General features: G+C 44.8%; 1 protein-coding gene across 1 annotated transcript; it reads left to right on the top strand.

Annotated features, from left to right (window-relative positions):
- Window positions 1–688: 688 nt before the first annotated feature.
- On the top strand, window positions 689–18968 carry ATP6V1E1 (ATPase H+ transporting V1 subunit E1). The gene is made up of 9 exons (XM_040345335.1): window positions 689–834; window positions 7085–7150; window positions 7476–7585; window positions 7730–7796; window positions 14340–14429; window positions 14512–14580; window positions 15251–15345; window positions 17866–17953; window positions 18182–18968. Exons 1-9 carry the CDS (start codon window positions 802–804, stop codon window positions 18242–18244), a joined length of 681 nt encoding a protein of 226 aa, XP_040201269.1. The 5' UTR covers window positions 689–801; the 3' UTR covers window positions 18245–18968.
- The last annotated feature ends 3276 nt before the right edge of the window (window positions 18969–22244 follow it).

The raw sequence follows: 22244 nt of genomic DNA, 5'->3' as shown, positions 1-22244 counted from the left end.
GGGGTATATACAGGGAGGTGTTGGTATATAGAGGTATGGGGGTATATACAGGGAGGTGTTGGTATATACAGAGAGGTGTTGGTATACAGAGGTATGGGGGTATATACAGGGAAGTGTTGGTTTATAAAGGTAGGAGGGGGTATATACAGGGAGATGTTGGTTTATAAAGGTAGGAGGGGGTATATACAGGGAGGTGTTGGTATACAGAGGTATGGGGGTATATACCGGGAGGTGTTGGTAGGAGGGGGTATATACAGGGAGGTGTTGGTATACAGAGGTATGGGGGTATATACCGGGAGGTGTTGGTAGGAGGGGGTATATACAGGGAGGTGTTGGTCTATAGAGGTAGGAGGGGGTATATACAGGGAGGTGTTGGTATACAGAGGTATAGGGGTATATACAGGGAGGTGTTGGTAGGAGGGGGTATATACAGGGAGGTGTTGGTCTATAGAGGTAGGAGGGGGTATATACAGGGAGGTGTTGGTATACAGAGGTATGGGGGTATATACAGAGAGGTGTTGGTATATACAGAGAGGTGTTGGTATACAGAGGTAGGAGGGGGTGTCAGTGGTGACCTTGCTGCTTCAGATAGAGGAGATCCAACGTATGGGCGGGGCCATGGTGACAGATAGGCGGGGAATCCCAGATTGGGGCGCGCCTCCTTTCCCCGGTGATGGTCACCTGACCCGGAAGTAGGTGTTTCTTCAGTCAGCTGATCTCGGTATAAGACGAGTGCCCGGTTCTCTGTATCCTTGTACATCTCTGTATCCTCGTACATCTCTGATCCTTCATCTGTTCACCATGGCGCTCAGCGATGCCGACGTCCAGAAGCAGGTGAGCGGGGCCCGGGGTGGATGATGGAGAAGCGCTCCTTGGTGGGTCAGGTGATGTTATGAATGGGGGATGCAGTGAGGCCCGCAGGTGGGCGAGTCACGAAACAATTTTTTCTGATCCTCCACATTATCAGATGGATTTAAACAAAAATGGCCGATATTTCACACCACCCCCAATTGTAGTTGGATGGTGATGTCTATCCTAGGAGGGAGGTATACATGCAGTCTGCCCGGGGAGGGGGGATGGGCAGACAGGATATTTCTGAGAATGGTGGGGGTTGTCCCCTGAGAAGGGTGGATGGGATGGGGGTCTCCTATGGGATGGGGGTGTCCCTTTTATCTGGGTGGGGTTCTCCTCTGTATGATAGTGATGTCAGAGTGAGGATTAATAGTGGTCCTGTCTGGGGGTCCCCCCCCCCACCCTCTGTAATTCCAGATCATGAACATTGTACATTTATAATGCCCCCCCCCCCAATCACAGTGCAGCTCTGTGTGAGTCGGTGTCATGTGATCGCAGTAAGAATTGGTGACGGTCACATGATGGTACATTCAGGTTCCCCATTGTGGTCATACAACGTATCATTATTCTTGGTGCGCCCCCTCCCCCTCCTCCTGGAGGTATTTTTGTCATCTCAGCCGTGGGCTGCTTATGTCTTCTGAAGGACTACAGCTCCCAGCATGCTGACACATCCTACACCTGATCAGTAAATGCACGGGCAGCCTTTGTAGGGCTCTTTAGTGTTTGCCTTTTAGAAAATGCTAACTTACTGGCTGTGTCTGAATCCAAATAAGTGTGCTGTAAACCACACCTAGAAAAGACAAAATTGAATCTCTTGTTGCTGATTCCTGATCAGAAACGAAATCGGCTTTAAAGGTAAAGGATCAGCATGAAAACCACTGAAGGGATCTTCTGGGAAGTAGATCTGATCAGTGGCAGGATCCATAACGCTCATATGACAGTTTCATGTTGGATGACATTGGAAGCTTCTGATTGGAATGTGGGAAGGGTAGCCTCAGCTCCCCGATAGATTGGTGTCAGTAGGTTGCTAAGCTGGCATTCTGGGCTGCACTTCCAGGTGAGCAGCTCACCTCTTGTTGACTGTAAACAGTGATGTCGGCTCACTCTGCTCCTGGCTGGATCCGCCGCGAGCATAGAGGACATCTGGCTGGAGCAGGAATCGCATGTAGGATCAGGCCGACTCTTTGTTTACAGGAGGGACAGACTCTGTTATTACCTAAACACTGCGCCGTGGTGGGGATCTCAGGTGTACAGACTGGTCCTCTTTATGACACTGATATTGGTAGGCTTCTAGCAGCCTGCAATTTCCTGGCTCCTCCCACAGCGCCATCAAAGAAGATTCTCATCACTGGCAGTATTTGGTGTATTAAAGAGAATCTACTGTGCAGCATGAACCCCCCCCCCCCCCCCAGCTGTGTAATGTCTGCAGCAGCGGGACAGAACTTGGAATACTGTACACAACATGAGATCCCAATTATTACAGAAAGTTTATAGTAAATATTCTATACATTTCCCTGTTGCAAATTTGTCATCGCTTCCTATTCTGTTAAACTGTTGTCAGTGAGGCAGGAAGTGCGTGGAAATCGCTAAAATGGAGCCCCAAAGAGAAGTAATACTGACCGGGGGTTCTCGTTTCCTCACCATCCAAAACCTTAAAGTGATACTAAAGGATCGTGTGTGACTATTTAATAGATGGAGATAGATATCTATCTATCTGAGAGAGGAAGAGAATTTTCTTTTTTTTTTTTTTTTTTTTTTTTTTTTTTATATATCATACTTTCTTCCACTGTGCAGCTCGTTTTGCACAGAGGGGCCTTAATCATTGTCTTCTGGGGTCTCTCATGGCTCCTCCTCTCTCTCTCTCTCCCCCCCCCCCCCCCCCCCCCGCATCAGCTAACCTTGCGGGGGGTCCTCTCGAGTCATTCATTCGGCGTTCATAGCCGCCGACTGTATGACTCAGCCCCGGCACCCGCGTCATTGGATGTGATTGACAGCAGCGGGGGCAAATGGCTGCACTGTCATCCATCAAGAGCCGGCCACCAGTGGAGAGAGGGACGGTGCATCCCTGCCAGGGAAATTTGGGGCTCAGGTAAGTAAAACAGGGGGGCTAGAGGGCCAGTCACTGTAAGGTGTTTTTTCACCTTCATGCATAGGCTTCATTAAAGCGGTGGTTCACCCTTAATAACAACAATCTACCATTAAATCAAGCATAGTAGCGCGAGCTACAGTATGCCTTTTATTTTTTGGCGCCGTACTCACAGTTTAATGCCATAGTGAAGTTTCAGACTCCCCGCGGGGAATGGGCGTTCCTATGGAGAGGGAAGATGATTGCCGGCTATGGCGCGTCACGCTTCCCGAAAATAGCCGGAGTAGGTCTCGGCTCTTCACGGCGCTATACGGCGCCTGCGCACAGACTAGGCGCAGGCGCCGTGAAGAGCCAAGTCCTATTTCAGCTATTTCCGGAGAAGCGTGAAGCGCCAGAGCCAGCCGTCAATCATCTTCCCTCTCCATAGGAACGCCCATTCCCTGTGGGGAGTCTGAAATTTCACTACGGGATTAAACAGTGAGTACGGGGCCAAAAAATAAAAGGCATACTGTAGCTCGCGCTACTATGCTTGATTTAATGCTAGAAAAAATAAAAAAAAATTTTTTAGGGTGAACCCGCTCTTCAATGTGAGAAAAACATGAAGGTTTACAACCCCTTTAAAGATTGGCTGGATGTACACTTTAAACCTAAAAATGAGGATGGAAATGCACAAAATTGCTCCAAATATTGTCTGTATCTGCTCAGATGTGTATGGGTGAGCAATAGAAAAGTAAATGTCTGCACACTGCTGACTCCATTCAATTAAAGTCCTTTTATCCCTCGGAGATGGGACAAACTGCTCAGGGACTTGGCCAAAACAGTTAACGCGTTTCACACTAAGTGCTTAATCCTAATTATGATTAAGCATTTTTTTTTTTTTGTGTGTTAACTATCTGCCAAGTACCCTGAGCGGTTTGTCATGTCAGAGGAATTATGGGCTTTTATTGAATGGAGTCATCAGTGTGCAGCTAATGCTTTTCTTTTGGTCTTGCACTGTGGCGAGCCAGGGCCTGTACCTGTCTGATTTCTTATAAGTACATACACCTGAGCGGTATATTGCCTTCTATTGGATATGGGTGAGCAATGCTGGAGAAATATTCTTACGGTTCCGTCATTGTGCCTTGGAAGGGGTCTCTTGGTCTTCATGTTGTTGAGGATTGTCTCTGACCACAGACCAGGGATTGTGAGGCCCGGTTTGTACCGTGAATGACCTTCGTTGTTTTCTGTTTCCTAAATATCTGGTGTTTTGGGTGACTACAAGGAGGCGTTGTCACTGACCTATCTGCCAGCCTTGTCTTCTGCTGAGCGTACACTTGCTGTGGGTTCCACCTCCTACTATCTTCATATTTACTTTTTGACACCTTTAACCATTTTTCACTTCAATGTTCTCCTCTGATCCTTGGTAGATCTGTGACCTGACTCTAAGTTCCAGTCCTATATGGTGCAGGTCAATTAAACCTCAGGAGGTAGGCAATGTGTTCATTACAGGATGTCGGATCATCTAATGATATTGAAGGCAGTCAGAGCAAACTTTGGCCTGTTGGACACACAGATTTAGGGCTCATTCACTCACGGTGCGTCGAATGCCGGTCTCTTCTAGGCTACATAGAAAGCAATGGCTTTTGATAGGCTTCATTCACATAGCCTTGCTTCATCTTTCCACAATGCGCTGGAGGTCGCTGTGGCGCAGGGCACTGCACCTCTGTTCAAAGGCCTGAATGGCGTTTTTAAACTTCAAGGCATCACTGCCGCTACACAGTGGACATGGAAATGGATCATTTTAGGCTAGGTTCACAACTGTACTTTAATAGGACATTATGACAGTTCTGTTCATGTTGTGTAACGTTACACTCTGGCACTCAAGTAGTATCAAAGTGGTGCCAGTACCTTTTTGTGTTCAAAGTTGCATATTTGGGTTTAAGGCAGGGGTGCCCAATCTTTTTGAAGAGCAAGGGCCATTTAAACGACTTGCGGGCCACAGTGAGGGAAGCTAGCAGATGACGGGACACTCTGGACATGGACACAGCCCATTCTACTCTATGGGCCCTCTGATCTGCCCAGACGAAAGGAGACTGATTTGCCTTGTGGGGGTGTTCTAGGTAGGCGGGTGTAAACAGACACAGGTCTGTTTACTTCTGACACTTCATAGAGGTGAATGGATGGTCTGATTTGAGTCAGACCGATCGTGTGAAAGGGGCCTAAGGCTACTTTCATACTGATGTGCTGCAGTTTACCCGCACCGTGCAGCTGCTCTCTGCTATATACTTCTATTACATCCTGCGGGTGAGATTCACTTTCTGCAAATGAGTTTGAAAGCAGCCCTGCTGCCACTACACTACAGATGTTCCCATATATACACTGGTTGCGGTAATAAACTTGCCTTTTTAAATGGTTTTCCATTCAGGTATTGCTGGCTGTTGCTGTCCCAGGCAGAGTGCATTTGATGGGAGCCGGCACTATACAAGCTTATGCAGCGCTGCTCCACAGCCATGTGCTTCCTCTACCGCCGGTGACTTGCCCTTAGGGGAACCTTAACGGCAAAGTTCCTTCAAGGACTGCGCAGGCGCAAACTTGCCGACGGAAATCTCCGAACCTCGCCCGGCATCCAGGCTCATTCTTTAACATCCCCGTGGATTGGAGGATGTTAAAAAAAGAGCCAGGAGGCAGAGCGAGCCGTCTGAGCGAAGTAAGGCCGACTGGCCACTTTCCTCGAAATCCACGTCGCCCTGGATGCCGGCCGAGGTTTGGAGATTTCCGTCAGCAAGTTTGCGCCTGCGCAGTCCTTAAAGGAACTTTCTCGATAGCCGAAACCATAACGGTAGATCAGATTGCGCCTGCGCAGGAACTTTCACGATAGCCGGAACCATATCTGCAGACCACCGGCTTCATTCACAACACTGCTCTGGGATGGTGGGTCAGCAATCCGTGATCTGGGCTTGCCATCCCATCCCAATGGGAGGCGTGGAACAGACCCCAGTCCTGTCATTGGCTGGCGTCACTGTGCTGTATGTGGCTGGGAGGGGCAGGGCTTTGGGCGGGTTAAGGGTGATGCAGGGTAGTAGGAAAAAGTGGGTATGGGGAGGTGCGGAGTCAAACCCCCTGGAAGGAAGTGTTACTTCTGTGGCTCTCGGTGACACCATGGCGGTGTAGACTTGAGCCTCCCGCTCTTGGCTCCTGGAGCTCCTCCTACAGGATCACTGGGTGTGGGCCCAAGCCGAGCTGTCTGGGGAGACGCAGGAATCGGCGGTGCTGAACTTGGCTCAGCAACGGCCCTGAGCTGGACAACTCGGTCAGTGTCACCGTGCATCAGTGAAGACTAAAAATGACTTTTTTGCCAAATATATGAAAAAAACTTTTTCTTAATTTTGGTTATAAAATGTTGCAAACGATTTTAAACCTGCGGTGAATAAATGCCACCAAAAGAGCTCTATCTGTGTGAAGTTTTCATATGTTACAGTGAAAGGCATTTGCACGGTCATGCTACAGAAGTGTGACAGAGCTGAAATTGGCCTGAGTAGGGAGGGGGTGAAAGTGCCCAGTAGGCAAGTGGTTAAACGGGGGGAGGGGACTGGCTCCTAACTTTTTTTTAGCTGGGTTCTAGATTCCAAGCACATTTGTCAAGCCCTGCTTTACAGGCTAATTCTGCTCATACATCTACAGTAAATCTATCAGATCTGATTATTTCATACATTCAATGTGGTGAAATTGTAATCTGCCTTGCCTATTTTTTTGAGGGGAAGCTCTGCTGACTTTATCATCCAATCATTTGCACCAGCAGTCAGATTTTGGATTATTATCTGGGGATCTGAATCTCAATGGCTGTATGGCCTGAACGATATGAGTGTTTAACCCTCCTGGTCTGTCGTGATTGATCCATCACAACCACAATGATGGTGTTGAGTACAGAGGAATTGAGGACAGTGACTTGTTACATTCCTCGCTACAGTGTCGCAGATCTCATCTCCCTCTGATCTGCTGAAACGCTCTCAAACAAGAATTACTTTAAAATAAAAACATCTGGATTGATAAATGGTCTTTACCCCAAAAATGATCATTGCCTGTAAAATTGATAGAAAGCTATGTCTCCAATGTGTGTAAGCCATGCCTTGTGTCTTTCATGCTGATGTCTTGTGTTCTGTGTTCTAGATCAAGCACATGATGGCTTTCATTGAGCAGGAGGCCAATGAAAAGGCAGAAGAGATTGATGCCAAGGTGAGTGTCCGAGGAAGACCAGGGTTTCTACCACCTGTAACATACTCTGAATCCTCCAGGTATATAGCAGATGTGCCTTGATAGGCAAAGTCAGTCCAGCAGTTCAGAGTATTTCAGGAGAGGACAGTTGGATAGAGGAAGAAGTAGCGTTCTCTAGCAGAGTTGGAGGAAGACGGAGAGTATTTCAAGATTCGATGGTTAGATGTAGGAAGGAGCCGAGTCCTCCCAGCAGTGCAGAGTATTTCAGGAGAGGAGAGTGATCTAGTGTAAAACACTGTTTCATCTAAGAATACAATTTTTGATTCTGTAACATGTCTCTTCTCAGGCAGAGGAGGAGTTTAACATTGAAAAGGGTCGTCTTGTGCAAACGCAGAGGTTAAAGATCATGGAGTATTATGAGAAGAAGGAGAAGCAGATTGAGCAGCAGAAAAAAATGTGAGTACAATATGGCCACCAGGAGTGCGCCCTTTACATGATTTAATTCTGCAGCTTGCTGGATATGTTTGTGTGGGTTTTTATTTTTTTCTCTCTCTACCCTCTTCTCCTTTACATATTCTTTTCTCTCATTTGTCTTTTCAGTCAGATGTCCAATCTGCTGAACCAAGCCCGATTGAAGGTTCTAAAAGCTCGCGATGACCTGATCAGTGTAAGTAGATCTTCCTTCTGTCCAGCACAGTTTGATGTAAGCGGAGCGCCCCCTTATCACCAGCCTCTGTACTGCGTGGTGTATGTAGAGCCACTGTTTTGGCTCTGCACACATGTGCTAAGACTGGAGACTCCGTATTGTGTGGGTGGCTTGTGCTGCCTCTGGTGAGGAGACTCGTGTAAAGCTCAGCCATGTTCTGTCTTCTATTGCTTCATTGCACAAATCTGTTTCAGAGATCATGAAAGAGGAAGACTCTGATGGCAGCAATGCTTAGGAGTTCTGAGCAGATATTTCCACATCTTGCACCAGACATTCCTCCGCCCCCCCCCCCCCCCCCCCTTGTTTTTTTTTTTTTTTTTTCTGTTCTGTTAAACCCAATAGTCAGTACCCAAACTTCCCCATGTATAAACTGTTCCTTGTTCCACACTGCAAGCAAAGCTAATCCAGGACAGGAGTGTTGTCCTTGCTAGATCAACTTCAGAATCCACCTCTGACTGTTAAGTGGTTAAAGTGCATTGAAAACCATTAAGATCCGGACCAAAATGCAGCTAAAGGACCAGGCCAGGTTTTGCGATTCGGCACGGCGTTGCTTTAACTGACAATGTCAGTCGTGCGACGTGGCTCCCAAACAAAATTGGCATCTATTTTTTTATTTATTTTTTTCTTTCCTTTTTGGTGGTATTTGATCACCTCTGCGGTTTTTATTTTTTGCGCTATAAGCAAAAATAGAGTGACAATTTTGAGAAAAATGCAAGATTTTTTGCTATAATAAATATCCCCCAAAAATATATAAAAACTATTTTTTTTTTCCTCAGTTTAGGCCGATACGTATTCTTCTACCTATTTTTAGTAAAAAAAAATCGCAATAAGCGTTTATTGGTTGGTTTGCGCAAAATTTATAGCGTTTACAAAATAGGGGATAGTTTTATTGCATTTTTATAAAAAGAGTGTGTGTGTATATATATATATATATATATATATATATATATATATATATATATATATATATATATATATATTTTTTTTTTTTTTTGTGACTGCGACATTATGGTGGACAATTTTGACACATTTTTGGGACTATTGTCATTTTCACAGCAAAAAAAGCATTGTTTACTGTGAAAAAAGACCGTTTTAGTTTGGGAGTTAACCACAGGGGGGCGCTGAAGGGGTTATGTGTCAACCTAATTTGTGTTTACAACTGTAGGGGGGTGTGGCTGTAGGTGTGACATCATTGATCCCTATAAAAGAGATCACACAATCTATGACACCGCCACAGTGAAGAACGGGGAAGCCGTGTTTACACACGGCTCTCCCCGTTCTTCAGCTCCGGGGAACGATCGCGGGGCTCCAGAGGCAATCGGGTCCTGGAGCTTCGGACCTGGTCGTGGAAGCCCGCCTGCGACCGGGCTTAAAGATCAATGTACATATACGTTGATGTGCCCAGCTGTGCCATTCTGCCGACGTATATGTGCAGTAGGCGGTCCTTAAGTGGTTAAATGATTAAAGCTGAACACCAGCCTTACACTTTATTTTTTTTTTGTTTTTTTTTTTTTTTTTTACAGGCTCCTTTGCTGAAACTACCTAAACTCTGATTTCACTGCACACCTATGGGGTTGATTTACTAAAGGCAAATCCACTGTGCAGTCACTGTAGATATGAGGGGCCATGCAAGGAAAATAGAATATTTTGCTTGTACATGATTGGATGATAAAATCAGCAGAGCCCCCCTCAGATCAAAAGTGACTGCACTTCCAAGTACACTTGTAGTGCAACGTGGATTTGCCTTTAGTAAATCAACCCCTATGAGCTTCTCATAATGTGCATTAGAAGTTGGCAAGGAGTCCAAAGCCCATGTCCCTTTTCTGGCTAAAGCATATCGGCATCTAGCTCCTTCCTCCCCAGCCTATGTTTCCTTGTCCTGCCTCTTTCATTGGATTTCAGTCTTGAAAGCTTAATATCATACATGGGTGTAAGTCTGTGTGACGAAACTGCTTGGGCACCCTGACTAGATGCTTCCTTCTGCCCTCAAACAGTTTTGAGCAGATCAAGAGCTAATGCCAGCCCTTTTTATGCCAAACATTGTACTCAAACGAGATGTGACACAAATCAGATACAATTTAAAAGGCCCCTCCCTCTGACCCTCAGTAGTTTTGTGTTTCCAGACCCTCCAGGAGCACCGACACGTTTTCCTTTTTTAGGTTCTGGTAACTGTGGTTGGCAACAGATTCTGTCCTGAGCAGAGATCAATGTCGTTTCAATCAGGGCAGTCCACATCAGGGGTTCAGAGTAAAATACGCTGGCGAACTATCTGAGCAGAGTGAGCGTCAGTTCCAGCTGTTGGGAGCTGCATCAAGGCACGTTCCGGGAGATTTTACTAAGATGAGGGTCATCCTGCAGTGGATCTTTTTGCCTCCAGTCTCAACCGAAAACTGCCGGCGTTCTTGTCTCTCTCTCCAGTGAGAAGGGTCCTTGGGGGTGGATTCTCTCTCCTTCCTGTGGGATTTTGCTCTGGCCTACGCCTTCCCTCATTTTCCCCTCTTACCTCCTGGTAGTTTGGAAAATGGTTCAGAATCGGGCAGAAGTTCTGATTGCTCCCTTGTGGCCCAGGAGGAGTTGGGTTTTTCTCTCTGAAGGCCCTCTCTGTGGATCCTTCCTGGCCCCTACCAGATCGGAAGGATCTACTCCATCAGGGGCCAGTGTTGCATCCAAACCCTCAGACCTTCCATTTGACGGCTTGGAGACTGAGCAGCTCATCTTGCAGTTGAAAGGGTGTTCAGAGAAAGTTATTCAAACTATCCTGGACAGCCACAAGCTGGTCACAGGGAGAATCTATGGGAAAGTTTTTGGAAAACTTTTTATTTCCTGGCAAAGGAAATCCGGTTTAGGTTATTTTTCCACTCCCTGTATATTGGATTTTTTGCACAAGGGAGTAGAGAAAGGACTTTGTCAGCACCCTTAGGGTTCAGGTTACGGCCCTGTCTTTGTTCAGACAAACTAGCGGAGGATCCTTTAGTCAGTCAGGAGGTTCCTTTCAGCCAGATCTAGACATACACCCAAGGTCATCAAACGGGTGCCTCCTTGGGATCTGTGATTGGTGTTAAATGCTCGAACAAGGGCTCAGTTTTGAACCTTTGCATGAGGCTTCCCTGAAATTAATTTCCTTCCTTTTGGCTATTGCATCAGGGAGAAGGATTTCTGATCGGCAGTCTCTTTGCTGTAAAGATCCCCTCCCTGAGGATTCTAGAGGGCAGGGTAGTGATCAAGCCTGATTCTTTCTATTTGCCCAAAGTATCTTCAAACTTTCATAGTTCCCAGGAGGTAGTCCTGCCTAGTTTCTGTACCTGTCACAAGAATGTGGAGGAGGAAAGATTTAGTCTTTTAGACAGAGATGTCTTCTGCTTTACCTAGAGAAATCTAGTGGTTTTAGGAGGTCCTCCTAGCTGTTGATGTTATTCAGTGGCCCCAAGAAGGGGTCTAAAAGATCTATTGCTAGGTGGATCAGGGAAGCTATTTGTGAAGCATACAAAGCGTCAGGTCGCATCCCTCCTAGAATTGGTGCTCATTCAATGAGATCCATAGGCAGAAAGAGCGGGGGCATCATGGGAAGATATTTCTAAAGCTGCCGTCTGGTCCTCCTCTCATGCATTTGTAAAACATTATAGCGTTCAGATGCTTTGCAGCAGTCTTCAGGGGATCAATTAGTCCCAAGAAACCCATGGACTTGTACGTGGCTGCCGATCATGTCGTCCTCAGTGACCCAGAGGACTCTGCACCGAATGCCTCAGCAAACCTAGGCTGTATGGCCTCTCTGATCCTGCAAAACATGCGGAAAGATCCTCATATTCTTGCTATCAAGGAGAGGGATCATTACTGCCTGGCAACCCTCCTTGATCCATGTTACAAGGGTAAGGTTGCGGACCTTATCTTGCCGGCGAAGAGGGAGCAGAAGATGAAACATCTTCGGGAGGCCTTGCAGAAAGGTCTGTGCAACGCGTTCCCAGAGACTGGGAGGTTACAAAATCCTGGTCCTGGACAACGTGTTGCTGAGGCTTCGGTCAGTCACTGAAGGAGCGGTGGAGAAGGTGGCTGTCTGACCGATGCGTTCAGATTTTTTCTTTTTTTTTTTTTTTTTTTTTTTTTATATAAAATAGTCTGCAGCCCCAAGGTATGACCGGTTCCAGCAACCATCGCCAGCGTCTGTTTTTACATGGTGCGGGAATACCTAGGGGCAAGATCAAACTTGGACACCTTTCCCACTGAAAATCCTCTGACTTACTGGGTCTTGAGGATGGATCACTGGCCAGAGCTTGCACAGTACGCAATTGAGCTACTGGCCTGTCCTGCATCCAGCGTTCTTTCGGAGCGCACATTCAGTGCTGCTGGAGGCTTTGTAACCGATCCGAAGCCTCTCCACTGACTCTATCGAATGACCTTCATAAAAATGAATCTGGCTTGGATCACTACCAAGCACCTGATTCTGATGTAACTGAATAATTTTTTTGACATGTCAAATCCCTTCAAGACTGCCTATCCTGTTATGCTAAATTGACTATCCTTTTCCTCCTCAATGATCATCATGCTGATGGCTTGTAAGAACATTTTTGGTTCTGGGCACTGCCACCAGTGGCTAAGGCCCAATTTTTCTGCCCCTGTTTAACAGGGGCGTGTAATTACAATTTTCTTTTTATGCAATACTTTGCAGCAGGGCTTATTACTGCGCTCCAACTAGAGTATATGTGAGGGGTTGCAGTGTTGTAGCATCAGTGCCTAAGGCCCAACTTTTCTGCCCCCGTTCAACAGGGGCATGTAACTACAATTCTTGATCTAATATTTCACAGCAGGGCCCATTCCTGCGCCCACCAAGAGTAACTGTGAGGACTTGCAGTGTTCTGACACCAGTGCCAGCACCAAAGGCCCAATTTTTCTACCACTGTTCAACAATGGCATGTAATTACAATTCTTGATATAGTTCACAGCAGGGCATTCCAGCGCCCACCAAGACTAACTGTGAGGACTAACAGTGTTGTGGCAACACCAACACCTAGGGCCCAAATTTCTGTAGAGTATATACGGCAGGCCCCTACTTTCAAACATCTAACTTACAAACGACTCCTACTTGCAAACGGAAGGAGACAACAGGAAGTGAGAGGAAATCTACCCCTAGGAAGGGAAATTCTCTTCTGTAAGAGGTGTCTCCTGTCCACTGATGTTCACTAAAAAAAAAAAAAAAAAAAATTTCAAAAAATCATTTGTCATTGGGATAGAAAGTGAGGTGCAATCTTCTGAACAGATGCGCACAGACAGCAAAACAAATATTACAGGGGTGATGACCCTTCTCTATATTTTCCGAAAAGCTTAAAAATAGATTTTATGGCTGGAGCTACACTTTAAAAAAAGTACCAGTTCAAAATTACAAACAGATTCTACTTAACAAAAAACCTACAGTCCCTGTCTTGTTTGCACCGCCTGTATACTGCTGTTCAAAAGTATATAGGGCCAAAGGGTCTGGTAACGACCTGGGGGAGGGAAACCCATGCTACTTTTCTCAATGATTTTCATCAATATTGCAGGGAACAGACATTACATTAAAAGCAGTTTTAAATTGCTTTTTTCTTACAGTAATGTCATTTTGTGCAGGGACAGTTCTAAACACGCGCCACTTCACAGGCATACTATAGACACCTAGCAGTTTTTTTTTTTGTTTTTTTTTGTGGTGTTTGGCTCATCCCTAAACCCCACAGTAGTTTGCTAGCAGACAATAGGTGAGTTAATTGGCATAATTAATGATACAAACAGTGATCTCACCCCACCTTAGACTAGTAGACCCAGGGTTGTCCAGATCTCATTAACCAACCTTTCTTTCACATACATCTGTCCACGGAGTCCCAAGCTAGCAGGGACCATAATGACCTCCATGTCTTTTTGCATTACAAAACTGGACATCTTCCTAAATGCTTGTTGCTCCCTCAAATGCCAGGGCCCATAGTTGGTAGGCAAGAGGTTGGCATTCAGTCACCTCCAAAAGCCTCTGTCCCGGGTGAGTCTGTTACAGTCCACATGTAAACGCGGTTTGTCTATGAACTCCCATTTCTTCAGACTGACATCAAGGCATTTCAATATTATAATTTTTTTTCCCCTCCAAGAGCCAGCTCACTGTTTACATCAGGGCTGAGGGCTCTTGAAAGGTGTACTAAGGCAGGGAGCTGTAAAGCTATGTACAGTATCCTATACCCCCCCCCCAAGCCATGATCTGCTTGTGTTGAATAGTACTTGGTCTTAAAGTATGTAATGAAAACATGTTTTTGTTTAAAAATTTCATTAGAATGTTGATGGAATAAATGTCAGCTTTTTGCTAAAGATAATGGTGGTTATACCTCAGTGATCTGAGCTTTACTGGTCATCAATCAAGAGCCAAATATGCCTCCCTTGAGCTGTGTATGGCCACTGTTTTGACTTGCATTTGCATGTTCACACGCTGGATTTAACACACCAGACTTTTATGTCCCGTGTTGTCCATTCTTTAACTGGTCGTTATTCTCTTAGGATCTCCTTCATGAGGCGAAGCAGCGGCTGGCACGAGTGGTGAAGGACCCAGCACGGTACCAGTCTTTGCTCGATGGACTCGTTTTACAGGTAAAGGTTGGATGTGATTTATCTGTACTCTATAAACTCATAAAAGGTCTCAGTTTCTAACTGATCTTCTGCCTGTCCCCAGGGCTTGTACCAGCTGCTGGAATCCAAGGTCGTTATCCGATGTCGCAAGGAGGACATGCCACTTATTAGGGTGAGAGCCAACAAGATGGGACAGAAGATGGGTTGTACAGGGAAAATGTTACTAGTTTGGCAGTTATCCAGTGATTGATCAATGTGTCCTTTTGACATGCATGGCAACACCCCATTAGCTGTGTATCCTGTGCTGGGTTTCATTCTAAATGTTGTAAGATTTGTATTGGGCACAGCAGGCATACAGGGATGGTGGGAACTTCTTATGATGGGCACAGCAGGTGTGTAGACCCAGAAACTTGGTGCAAGGATGGTGGCAGCCCCCCCCCCTCATAATGAGCACAACGGGTATGCAGACCAGGGATTATGGCAATCCCACATAATGGGCACAGTGGGTTTTCCGACCTTCATAATGAGCCCTGCAAGTGTGCAGATCAGGAACTTGATGCAGAGAACTTCTCAATAAAATCCCAATAGACAAACTGGGGGCTCTCCAGCATCCCCCCCCCCCCCCCCCCCACACTGAAATGTAACTTCCTGGGTAGTGTGCCTTTGTAAAACCCAGTATAGGGGAGGTTGGTGACCCTGTAACCGGTCACTCTTCTACACTACCATGGAAACAGGCGGAGGGAAGGAAAGACTCATTGTAACTGGAAAGCCTGACTGTTCCATCAGGCTCTCTTAAACACAAGTTTTGTGTCTTTAATGTGCTGCTTCTCTTCCTCTTCTAGAATTCGGTACAGAAAAATATTCCCATCTACAAGGCGGCAACGAAAAGAGATGTGGAGGTGGTCATTGATCAGGATGGATGCTTGGCCCCTGAGATGTAAGAGCTCTACCTTCTAAAAGAAGAAAAAAAATATTCCCTTGAACAGTCATCACTGGAGTCTTGCTATTGCTGAATTGACACCTCTCCTCTGACAGCAGGTGGGGGTTCTTCTCCACATGTGCCATTGGGGGCCCTGAGAAAGAATCGTCTGGCGCCGGATGACAAGCATAGAGATTTCTGGTGACCAGATGGTCACCATTCATCTCTATGATTGTTGGAGGCCCAGGCACAATGTTATAACGTCACGCCCGGGTTCCCGGAAGTAAACAAAGCAGCGATTGCGGCTAGTAAGCATGAGATCGGTGATTTATTTTTCCCGATCTCATGCTTTCCAGCCTAGAGGAGAGATGCGGGGTCTTATTGACCCCACATCTCTTCCTAAAGAGTACTTGTTTACATTCCTTGTAATGGGAATAAAAGTGATAAAAAAAAAAAATTAAAAATGCCCCGGTAGCTCGCGCTCAGAAGCGAATGGATTTGGCTGCTAGCGGTGCGGTATTAACCCCCGCTAGCGGCCGATAAAGGGTTAATACCGCCCGCAATGCATGCGCCTCCGCAGTTTTAATGGGAAGGACGCTGCTGACAGGAGGTTTTTTTTTTTTTTTTTTTTTTTTTTTTTTTTTTTTTTCTTCGCCTGCCAGCGCATCGCTGTACCGCCTGAAAAACTTAACTTGTCAGTGTGAAAGGGGTCTAAGGGGCCCAAAGTGTGTCAATAAATTTATCCCCCCACACAATTACACCACCAGCTGGTACTGTTGATACAAGGCAGGATGGATCCATGGTTTAATCAAATTCTGCCCCCAACATCTGAATGCTGCAGCTGAAATCGAGATTCATCAGGCCCGGTAAGGTTTTTCCAATCTTCTATTGTCCAGCTTTGGTGAGCCTGTGCTAATTGTAGCCTCAGTTTCCAGTTCTTAGATGACAGAAGTTGCACTCTGTGTGGCCTTATGCTTCAGGGTGGGCTTGCACTATTGTGAATTTCCTCTGCATCCAATTCGCATGTCAGGAAATTTTGACCAGTTCTCACAGCTCTTCTGTGAATTGCACAGGAGTCCTGTGCGTCTTCTGGGCCAAATCGGACCCGGAAATGGTGAACAGGAACAACACTGGATCCCTGCTGTGGTGTAAACCCAGCCTCAAGGTTTGATGTGTTGTGTGTTCAGAGATGGTATGCTGCATACCATGGTTATTTGAGTTGCCTTTCTGTCATCTCAAACCAGTCTGACTATTCTCCTCTGGCATCAATGCCACACAACTGCTGTTTACTTTATTATTTTAATTATTTTTTGACAATTCTCTGTAAACCCTAGAGATGGTTGTGCAAGAAAATCCCAGTGGAGCAGCAGATTTTGAAATGCTCAGACCAGCCCGTCTGGCACTAACACCACGTTCAAAGTCGCTTAGATATATATATATATATATATATATATATATATATATATATATATATATATATATATATATATATAAAAATATATATATATATACTTGCTCTGCATGGTGGAGCACCTATGGATTGGGCGTGTCAATAGACACACAGTGCGGTTTGGCTACAGCCCCTACTCACAAGATTTATTTGACTGCTGCTGTTATCAGTGTTCCTCTCCTTACAGGCTGCAGTGACAATAGCTGCTGCAGTTGGACACTGCGTTGACTCAAGTCGGGTGGTGGGGGCGGCGCAATAAAGCTAGTGGGACAAGAAAAAAAAAATGTTAAGGGGTTCTAAATGTAAAAGGCTCAAGTCACCAACACCTATGAAGCATACAGTTCAGCTGCTCTGGGGGCAGTGCCTCAATGTACTTAACCCGGAGGTATTTGCACCACTTCTGGGTATAGACTCCTGCCCCCTCTGTTCTGGGAAACACTTGGCTCCCAGAACACAACAGGGACCAGTGGGAACTGCACAGCGTGACTCGTGCTTGCGCAGTAGGGAACCAGGCAGTGAAGCCGCAGCGCTTCACTTCCCGATTCCCTTACCGAGGATGGCGGCGAGGGAAGCCGAAAGCCAAGCTACCGCTCGGCTGCCGGCGACTTGGACAGGTAAGTTTTTTTTTTTTTAATTTTTTTTTTTTTTTTTTTAAAGTCAGCATCTGCTGTATTTGTAGCTGGTGCCTTTAAAAAAAAAAAATCAGGTGAACCCCTGCTTTAAACAAAGACTTAAGATTTTTGTGGCCTCTTCCAATACCAAACCCTGTTAAACCCATGGGATCCTGTACTTTATAAGGTGCAAAATTTGGCACTCAATGTGCTGAGATCTTGGTGCTGAAACTGATCTGAGCCAGGCAAGAAAGTATGATCAAAGAAATCTGTTCAATTCAAATGTGCCATAATGGCAAGCTGTACATAAGTACTCCATGGTGTGTAAATAAACTATACAAGCCAATCGGTAATGGCCTCTCCATATGACTATAGTCGGTTTAAAACCTGGTCGGTTGTTGCACTACCAGCCTGAATAAACTTGAAAAAGAGTTGTATGCGTTTCTCCCTCATTGGAGTCCTTTTTCTTCTCCTTAGTGCTGGCGGTATAGAGCTTTACAACGCAGATGGCAAGATCAAGGTGGTGAACACACTGGAAAGCCGGCTGGACCTCATCGCCCAGCAGGTGCGTGTTTCTGGATAGTTGATGTTCTTTTATCCATGGAGTATTTCAGGAAAGTAATAGGAAAGAGCAGAGTCTTCCAGCAGTGGCCAGAGGAGGAAGTAGCAGCCTCCAGCAGTGTATATTTCAGGAGAGAAGATTTCCTTTTATGTAGGACAGATTGGTCTGAGGATTATGTGACCTTGCTTTTTATAGTAACAATACTTTTTTTTTTTTTTTTTCTTCTTTCAGATGATGCCAGAAATTCGAATTGCTTTGTTTGGTGTGAACCCAAACCGCAAGTTCCTGGACTGAGTGATGCCATATACTGCCCCCTAGTGTACAGAAAAGTGAAATTCCTCAATATTAATGTTCTTTCTTGTGTTTTTTTTCAGTTGTTGCAGTTTATGAGCTTAGCATGTTTTATTTGTATATAGAAGTGGCCTCTGACAGGATCTGTGATCACATTCCTAGAATTTAATATATATTTTGTCCTCTATGTTTTACAGTGAGTCTGAAGCCTCTTCTATAATGGAAGAATTGAATATGTCAGGCTTTCCCTGTAGCTCTGGTCAACCCCCCCCCCCCCACAAAGCTTGTGCCTCCTATGAAAGGGTTTGTGTACCAGCTTGTGTCATCTGGTACCCTTAGTAAGGAGCCATGTGGTCCAGAACAAGCTGTAGGACAGGTTGTGCCTTGTAATAACAGCACCATCTTCCTCCTTCAGTGCTTGTGTGTCAGTGTTCTGCCCTCGTGTTACAGGCCTGTCCCAGTCCAACCTTTGTGATAGCATCAATCATATGTGAATTTGCCTTTATTTATTGCATTAACTGAAACTGTCTGATCTGCTCCTTGTACTTGTCTAGATGTGTTCACAAAGTAACTCAAAGCAAATGGCTAAAAGAACTAACAAAAAAAATACAGATTGGAGATTGGTTTGCTTAAAGTCATACTAGACATATGATGTTTAATTGCCATCATCCCTTCTCTTTATGTATAAAGATCCTGCCACTGTATTTTAATGTAATATAAAAAAAAATTCAGCTGTGTATGTTCTTTAATCATTTGCTGTTCAGAGGTCACATGACATTTCCTGTCCTCCAGTGAAGAACTGAGGGAGGCATTTTTAGTTCTTTGCTGATATATGAATCTCTGCACAGCAGTCCAATGCAGAAACAAGAACAGTTTCAGAATGGAGAATTTAAATAAATTATAGCAACAAAGTGTTTGAAAGCTGATTTTTCATATCTATATTTTAGAGCAACTTTTTATCTTTTTTTGTAGTAACATGGTGGAGTTTAAGTTGACTAAGAATAACTTTCACGATAAACAGAAAATGACCCAATGGAACCCTTGAATAACATAAGCCAAGCCTCCATCCCTGAATACGAAGAAAGAATGGGTCATTGGACTTTATATGAGACGAGGGTGTGTGTCTGAAAATATCTCACAGGTCAAAAAATTGATCATATGTCTTGATCCTAACAAGGAGGCCTCTGTTGCCATATGAGACTGCTGGGTAATCAATCCAGTAAATGAAATAGCAGTGATAAACATGAAATTATGTAATGTGCATCATATTAAATGGTACACGGATCATGCAGACAAAGGCATAATTCAAATCATAGTAGTTAAAATAACATATTTAATTTTCATCTTGGATATACATGATTAATAAAGCCGTCACAATCAATAAATGGACGACATACAGATATAGTGAACATAATTATCCTATAGAAAAATATATACAGTAAGATTAATAAAAATTCATTGTTGGTCAAACGTGACTTGGCATCCCTGAGAATGGACTCAATGCGTTTCTTGGCGTTTAAAGCCTGTCATCAGGAGTGGGGTGCGTAAATGTCAACTGGAATGGTAAGTAGATAAATGAATGGACAGCTAGGTCAATAAAGTCTCAGGTGGGCTAGATAATGCTTTCAATAGGAGAGCAGAGTGGGAAATTGTATACATTACCAGTGACAAAGCCCAAAGTGGATACCCCAAAAAGTCCCACAGTTGGAAATGGACTGATGGTCCCAGATGAGCTGCCTCCCCTGAGGTAGAGGCGGTGGTTGAGCCCCCCCCCCACAGAAATGGCTCTCAAGATGGAAAAAGGGGAGTCAAAAACCTGTGGTGGTGGGAAAAGTCAGCCCAGGATGAACATGAACAGCCACGATGCACTACCAGACTAGGACGTAGGCAGGGAACACAAAACGGGTACTGCGGAGAAGAGAACGAATGGGTGATGGGACTCAAAGCAAAAGAGTGCAAAGCTAGAAAAAAAGTGGAGAAACCAGATCAAGGAAGTGGATGCAAACCGTGTATAATAAAAATTAATCCAAAGGTGGCGTTTTGGTGAATGGTGGGGGATATGTGTATTATCAAAAAACTAGATGAAATGAAAATTTATTAGGTGTGCTACAACACTGATGCATAGGGAATGGAAGGCGTGAGTGTGTGTATATGAATGTGTGAGGTGACACCACCGCCTCTACCTCGGGGGAGACAGTTCATCCGGGACTATCAGTCTATTTCCAACTGTGGGACTTTTTGGGGGTATCCACTTTGGGCTTTGCCAATGGTAATGTATACAATTTCCCACTCTGCTCTCCTATTGAAAGCATGATCTAGCCCACCTGAGACTTTATTGACCTAACTTTCCATTCATTTATCTATTTACCATTCCAGTTGACATTTACGCACCCCACTCCTGATGACTGGCTTTAAACACCAAGAAACGCGTCAAGTCCATACTCAGGGATGCCAAGTCAAGTTTGTCCAACAATTAATTTTTATTAATCTTACTGTATATATTTTTCCATAGGATAATTATGTTCACTATATCTGTATGTCCGTTTATTGATTGTGACTGCTTTACTAATCATGTATATCAAAAAAGAAAAAATTTAAATATGTTATTTTAACTACTATGATTTGAATTATGCCTTTGTCTGCATGATCCGTGTACCATTTAATATGATACACATTATATAATTTCATGTTTATCACTGCTATTTCATTTATTGGATTGATTATCCAGCAGTCTCGCATGGCAACAGAGGCCTCCTTGTTAGGATCGTGACATATGATCCATTTTTTTACCTTTTGAGATATTTTCAGACACACACCTTCGCCTCATATAAAGTCCTTTGACCCCTTCTTTCTTTTTTCTAAGAATAACTTTCATGTATGTGCGCACTGGGACTAACGGAGGTGAAGCCTCCATTAATCACCATATCCTAGAAGTGAATGTGTAGCGCTAAATGTGAAAATGGCACTATATATATATATATATATATATATATAATTGGTTAATACCCAACCGCATAAGACAATAAAAAAAGGTTATATAATAATATGTCCACATGTGAAACAAAAACAATCAAAGAAAAATGGGCGTCACAATAGGATAATGAATATCACGGTGAAGATATACAGCCATATAGACCATCACATGGAATTTCCTCTCAAGTCTGATGTGACTAGATACGCTTACTGGAACGGTTGGACCTAACTGTCGGCGACAACGGGTCAATTGAGCATGGATAATCCCAATCGGCATGTGTACCAAGCTCTCTGAAGAATCCTGATGATGTTGGCCACAATTATAGCCCATGGACCCGACAGTCCACGGCTGCAGGATGCTCTGATGTTGGTATCCCAAACGTGCAGGGGGAACAAGCAGCCCGGGAGATCCACAACGCTTTCGGGTATTGTTGAACAGATTCAGGTAAGCAGTACCCCTTAAAGCGGGAGTTCACCCGAAAAAAATGTTTTTAACATTAGATTGAGGCTCGTTTTGTCAAGGGGAATCGGGTGTTTTTTTTTAATCGAAGCAGTGCTTACCGTTTTAGAGATAGATCTTCGCCGCTTCCGGGTATGGTCTTCGGGACTGGGCGTTCCTATTTGATTGACAGGCTTCCAACGGTCGCATACATCGCGTCACGAGTAGCCGAAAGAAGCCGAACGTCGGTGCGGCTCTATACGGCGCCTGCTCACCGACGTTCGGCTACTTTCGGAAAATCAAGACGCGATGTATGCGACTGTCGGAAGACTGTCAATCAAATAGGAACACCCAGTCCCGCAGCCCATACCCGGAAGAGGCGGAGAAGATGTAAGTACGGCTTTGATTGTAAAAAAAACACCCGATTCCCCTTGACAAAACGAGCCTCAATCTAATGTTAAAAAAAAATTTTTTTTGGGTGAACCTCCACTTTTTAAGGGTGATAGAAGGCAAAAAGGAGGCACTCAAAAACTTTTATCCCCCGAAACATGGAAAAAAAAGAAAACGATGCTCTGACTGTGCAGGTGAAAA

This window comes from Rana temporaria, chromosome 3, assembly GCF_905171775.1.
Source record: "Rana temporaria chromosome 3, aRanTem1.1, whole genome shotgun sequence".
NCBI lineage: Eukaryota > Metazoa > Chordata > Amphibia > Anura > Ranidae > Rana > Rana temporaria.
The sequence above is the reverse complement of the archived record's forward strand: the minus strand, read 5'-3'. Positions and strand labels throughout refer to the sequence as shown.

What these genes read in the sequence shown, in the direction of transcription:
- ATP6V1E1 (XM_040345335.1), top strand. Translation starts at nt 802, where the DNA reads ATGGCGCTCAGCGATGCCGACGTCCAGAAGCAG. An exon ending in AGGACATGCCACTTATTAGG is followed by an intron (nt 14,581 to 15,250) that starts GTGAGAGCCAAC and finishes TTCCTCTTCTAG; the next exon opens with AATTCGGTACAGAAAAATAT. An exon ending in GGATGCTTGGCCCCTGAGAT is followed by an intron (nt 15,346 to 17,865) that starts GTAAGAGCTCTA and finishes TCTTCTCCTTAG; the next exon opens with TGCTGGCGGTATAGAGCTTT.